At 56.2% G+C, this 5,039-nt stretch overlaps 1 protein-coding gene across 1 annotated transcript in view; it reads left to right on the forward strand.

Moving 5' to 3' along the window:
* Positions 1-4,968, forward strand: part of USP43 (ubiquitin specific peptidase 43) — a gene marked incomplete at its 5' end in the record, with an annotated part of 98,860 nt that extends 93,892 nt beyond the window's left edge. The window contains one exon of the mRNA XM_006156428.3: positions 3,830-4,968. Within this exon, the coding sequence (XP_006156490.1) occupies positions 3,830-4,842 (1,013 nt within the window). The remainder of the gene's footprint in view (positions 1-3,829) is intronic.
* Between the last annotated feature and the right edge of the window lie 71 nt (positions 4,969-5,039).

Below are 5,039 nucleotides of genomic sequence, written 5' to 3' on the forward strand. Positions count from 1 at the left end.
CCGCAATCCCTTCTCCTCCATTCTCCTCTTGGGATCTTGGGCACGCACGCACACGTGCCCGGCATGAGTTTAAGCCACCGGGTCTGGGATTCAAACTATGGTCGACTACGTGGGAGTCCAGCAATGTAGCCATTACACCAGCTGCTGGTCCCTGTGTGCTCTGCCCACACCAGCACATGCCCCAACCCTTCCATCTTGCCATCAGTGATTGATGAGAGAAGGAAGCAACAAGTTATTTTAAAGACAACAGATGGGGCCAGCGGGTGGTGTGGAGTTGAAGGTGCTGGATCCCTCCACATACCCGATTCCACTGATTTTTTAATTTGACGAGAGAGAGAGAGAGAGAAATTGAGAAAGCAAGCTGCCAGGTCCAGGACTTGAACTACAGTCGGCCATATGGGAGTCCAGTGCCTTTAACCTCCATGCCACCTGCCGGCCCTCCATGAAGAACTTGTCAAGCCCCTTGTCTAAGGCACAGTGGAAGCCCTTGGAGAGATTGCAAGCCCTTCATAGGAAAAGTCTTATCCTGTTGCAGTTGCAGAGGATGGCGAGAGGAGCTCTCCCCAGCTGTCCCCCCGCCACTCTTGACACACACCATGAGGTCAGACTGATGGCTCATTTCAGTAGCCGAGGAGAAACCATCACATAGGAGCCAAGGTGACCACACATGGATAGGAACAGATGTGGCGTTTGACAGCGGGAATCTGCCGGCCTCAGAGCTGCTGGGAGGCTGGGCTGGGCTGGCAGCTGCACCGGCTCCATCTGTACGCAGAGGGCTCTGTGGGACCGGCAGGCTCATCGCGTATGCTGAGGGGCTTATGTAACCTTCAGGAGGAACTTAAGTGTTCCTGTCCTCCATGACCTTCCAGGATGTCAAACTGCACTGGCTGGAAATGGGCAATGCCGCGGGCTCCTCTTGGGGTGGAGGAGGGGAGCGCTGAGCGGGAGTCAGCCTTTCCAAACACCACCTCCACCTCCAGTACCCGGGATTCCAGAGAGTTTGTCTCCCCAAGAGAGGGGCATCAGGACTTGCCTGCATCCCCCTTGAACAAGAAGTGGAATACTTCGGGCCTGCTCCATGGCAGAGTGGTAAATTATTCCTCGGCAGAAGCCCACCAGTGGGGTTCAAATCCCTGCCTGGCAGCCTGGAAACAAACTGGGCATGTATGAAAGTGTCTGGCATCCCTTGGGCTGGAGGACTGGAGGAAGGGGATCGCAATGTGGGCAGCCCCCGTGGAGGGTCCTCGTGCATGCGTGTGCGCGTGTGTATGTGTGTGTGTGTCTTGTGCACACACACGGGCTCGATCAAGAGTAAAGAGAGCCAAGGAGGGAGCTACTTAGTAGATCGTCGGCATGAGCCCAGCGTGAATGCTTTCTCACCCCCCTTGGTACTGTTTATCTCTCGATTTTATCTAAAGCTCTTTTTCCTCCAAATCCTGGAATTATAGTCCAATAAGTAGAAGGAAAGAAAATAAAGACAGCGGGGGTGCTTTTTCCGTGCCATCTTGAGAAAGAGGAGGGACGGGACCCGAGGGCGCGGTGGTTCCCGTGAGATGTAGCTCAGGCATTGCCGTCTGCCCTGGCCTCGGCCCGTTCATACCAGGAAGAAAGGGAGGACGGCTATTTAGGGCAGCTGCCAAGGCCTCGGGCCACCTGCCAGGGCTACAGGTGATAGTCTCTCATTTCGAAAGGCTAAAAGTCACAGCTTTGTCCTCCTAATACAAAGCTCCCCTTGCCGCCCTAGCCAGTGCTGTGGAAGAGGGGGAAAAAAAAAAAAAAAGAAACAACCCACAAAAAACACTTCACACACATCTCAGGTCCCAGAACATTTTCCCCCTGAGGTATGTGACTTCACGGTGGAACAATGTAACAAGGTCAGTCCAAACTGAAATGATAACGAATCGAGGGCGAAATCGTGTCTATTCCTGGCTAATCTAAAGAAATGCTGTAAAGAAAGAGATATCAAAAATTCTCTGTGAAAAACCTGAAAGGCAAGATCCTCGAGGCGCCTCAGAGATGCTTTCAAACTCCTGCGGTTAATGGGTGCTCTGCTTCCTCCTGCTTCAGTCGTTTCTGCCCGGGGTGTGCGGCCCACGGGCACGTGGCTTTCCCAGCGGGGTGCACAGAGACCCTTCGACCTCACTCCTTTGCTCTCCCCGAGCTGTCCCCCGGGCACCTGAAAAGCTCCAGTCTTTCGCAGACAGCACATCTGCTTGGCTGAGCCGTGAGGGGGGTGCTTCTCGCAGAAGCAGTCCTCGCTCAGTTTTGGAGCTGCCGTCTGTCCGAGTCCATGTGCGTCCTGGTCGAATCGGGGGCCGATTGACCACAGGGATTTATCGCTCACAGCTCTGCAGGCTGCAAGTCTGCAGTCAAGGGGCCCACATGGTCAGGTTCTCACAAGGGCTCTCTTTCAGGTGCAGAGAGCTTCTCATATCCTCATGGGTGGTCAGAGAACCAGCCAGCTCTCTGCCCCTTCTTAGAGAGGCACCAATGGGAGGAATGGACCCTCCTGACCTAGGCGCCTCCCAAAGGCCCCACCTCTGATACCGCCACCCCTGGTTAGTAGCACAGTCACTTCCTATGCCGTCTGCAGAGGGGCCAGAGGTTTCCAGGTGGAGGCTCGGGGAGGGCAGAAGAGTAAGGTACTCGGGGTCTCCGTGCACACTGTGGAGAAGTGAACTGCACATCGGCCACGTCCCAGGTAGAAATAGGTTTCCACAAAGGGATTTGGGGGGAACACAACCTTCAGTCGATAGCACTCTTTTTTAAAAAATCATTTAATTTAATTTATTCATCATTTATTTTAATTTCACCAGACATACACACCAGGGGAGGGGTGGGGAGTGAGAAAGCAAGCCACCAGGTCCAGGACTTGAACCGCGGTCAGCCAAGTGGAAGTGTCCAGTGCCTTAACCACCATGCTACCTGCTGGTCCCACATAGTACTCTTATACTCTACGAAGTACTGTATTCAGAGGGTCCAGCTGTGCGTGAAAAGTTCGTGTAGCTGACTTACGGCCTTTCTGCAAGCACACGTGACTGTCCTTGTGCCACGTGGATTGGGTATTTTTTAAGTTTTTTTTTTTGCCATAGGGCACGTTCGCTTGCCAGAGAGACAAAGAGAGACAGTGAGAGGGAAAGTGAGAAATCACCTCCCAGGGGGAATGGCCGTGCTGCAATCCCTTCTCCTCCATTCTCCTCCTGGACATGCCGAATGGCCGTGCTGCAATCCCTTCTCCTCTATTCTCCTCTTGGACATGCCCACATGCGACCAACTTCAGTTTCAAGTTGCCAGGTCTGGGATTCCAACCACAGCCAACCGTGTGGGAGACCAGCGCACTTCCCCACCCTGCGGCCCACTGGCCCCAGACTCCATGTCTTAGCAGTATGTATTAGAAACTTCCCAGCCACACACAGACATTGTAAAACCCACAAGGAAGCCATATGCGGCAGCTCTGAACAAAAATCAAGCATATAGCTTAAAAAAAAAGCCCAAGTAAGATACTTGAGCTTCTTGCATTTGAAATGGACAGGTACCTAATTGGACCAGGAAAAGCAGGGCCGTTTGCTGAGCGTTCCATTTCCTGAAAACATTGAAAGACCTATGAGAAGGGCCTCCCGGACTGCGCTTGCGCAGTCCTTGCCCAGTCCTCCGGCTGCTGGTGCGGGAGATGGATTTTTGACTGGCTTGTCCCACGGCTTCAAGCAGGGAAACGCACTGCGCAAGACGGTGGATTAGCGCAGGGGTGTGGCAGGTGCGTGGCGTTGCGCTCAGTCGTCTTGCGGCGGGACGGTCATGCGGGCACTCACGGTCTTGGTGTCTCTTCCAGGAGGGTTGGAGTCCAGGCCTTTGGTCCGCGGCAATGGAAACAGGAGCGTCAGCATGAAGGCCCCCGCCCCTTCCCGCATCAAGCAGGGGCCCTTCAAGACCATGCCCCTGCGGTGGTCCTTTGGACCCCGCGAGAAAGCCCCGGGGCCGTCGGTGGAGTTGGTGGAGTACTTGGAGTCCAGGGGCCCCCGCCCCCCCAGCCAGTCCATCGTGCCGCTGCTGACGGGCGCTGCTGGTGGGGATGAGAAGTCGGCATTGCCCAGGCCAAATGTAGCCGCTTCCACCGAAGGGAAAGACAGTGCGCGAGCCAACGAGAGGGGTCCAGCGAGGGTGTCCTCGGGCCACCCCAACCACTGTCCGCCCCCCGGAAGCTCAGAAGGTCCAAACGCAGCAAGGAAAAAGGAAATCGCAGGGCAGGAGATCAGGCTCCCCAAAAAATTCGACCTGCCGCTCACCGTGACGCCCTGTTTGGAGAACGAGAGGCCCCGCCCCGAGGGCCAGAGGACCGTAAACTGGGGGGGCAGCAGCCAGGTGGGGAGCAGGAGCAGCCCGCCCTCCCCGAACGCAGCCTGGCTGAGAAACAAGAAGGACAGCCGGCCAGACACCTCGGCCACCGTCCAGGGGACGCTCACCCTTCTGAGGTCTGTGTTCTGGAGGAAGGAGAACAGGAGGCACAGCAGGGCGGAGGGCTCCACCCAGGCAGCCCCAGCCTCCCCCGCCAGGGGAAGACTGAGCCCCGGCATGGGAGAGCAGCCCCGAGGCTCGTCCCCTTCCCTCGGGGCTCCGGAGAGCCCAGCCAGGGTCCTGGGAACCCGCCCGGAGAGAGATGTCCGCTCAGCGCCCAGCTCTCTGCGTCTCCCTCGCAAAGCTGCCAGGCCCCCGCGAGCGAGTGCCCTCGGCTCTGCACCCAGGGGCGCCCCGGGCGAGCAGACTCCTTACGCCACCTTGCAAAGGGTGAAGTACCACACACTGTCCTTAGGGCGGAAGAAGACCTTACCCGAGTCCAGCTTTTGACATTCTTGGGGCTCTGCCTGAAGCAGCCGTAGGCACCTGTGTGCGGTGGGTTTTCGGGAAGCCAGTTGTCTTGTAATCCCTGAAGGGGAAAAAAAAAATGTACATTTTTTTTTTTTGAGGGAGATTTTCGCTATAGGGCGCGTGCGCTCGCCAGACAGACAGAGAGAGACATAGAGACAGAAAGCGGGAAAAAACCC

This window comes from Tupaia chinensis, unplaced genomic scaffold, assembly GCF_000334495.1.
Source record: "Tupaia chinensis unplaced genomic scaffold, TupChi_1.0 Scaffold000493_1, whole genome shotgun sequence".
In the NCBI taxonomy this organism is placed as follows: Eukaryota; Metazoa; Chordata; class Mammalia; order Scandentia; family Tupaiidae; genus Tupaia; species Tupaia belangeri.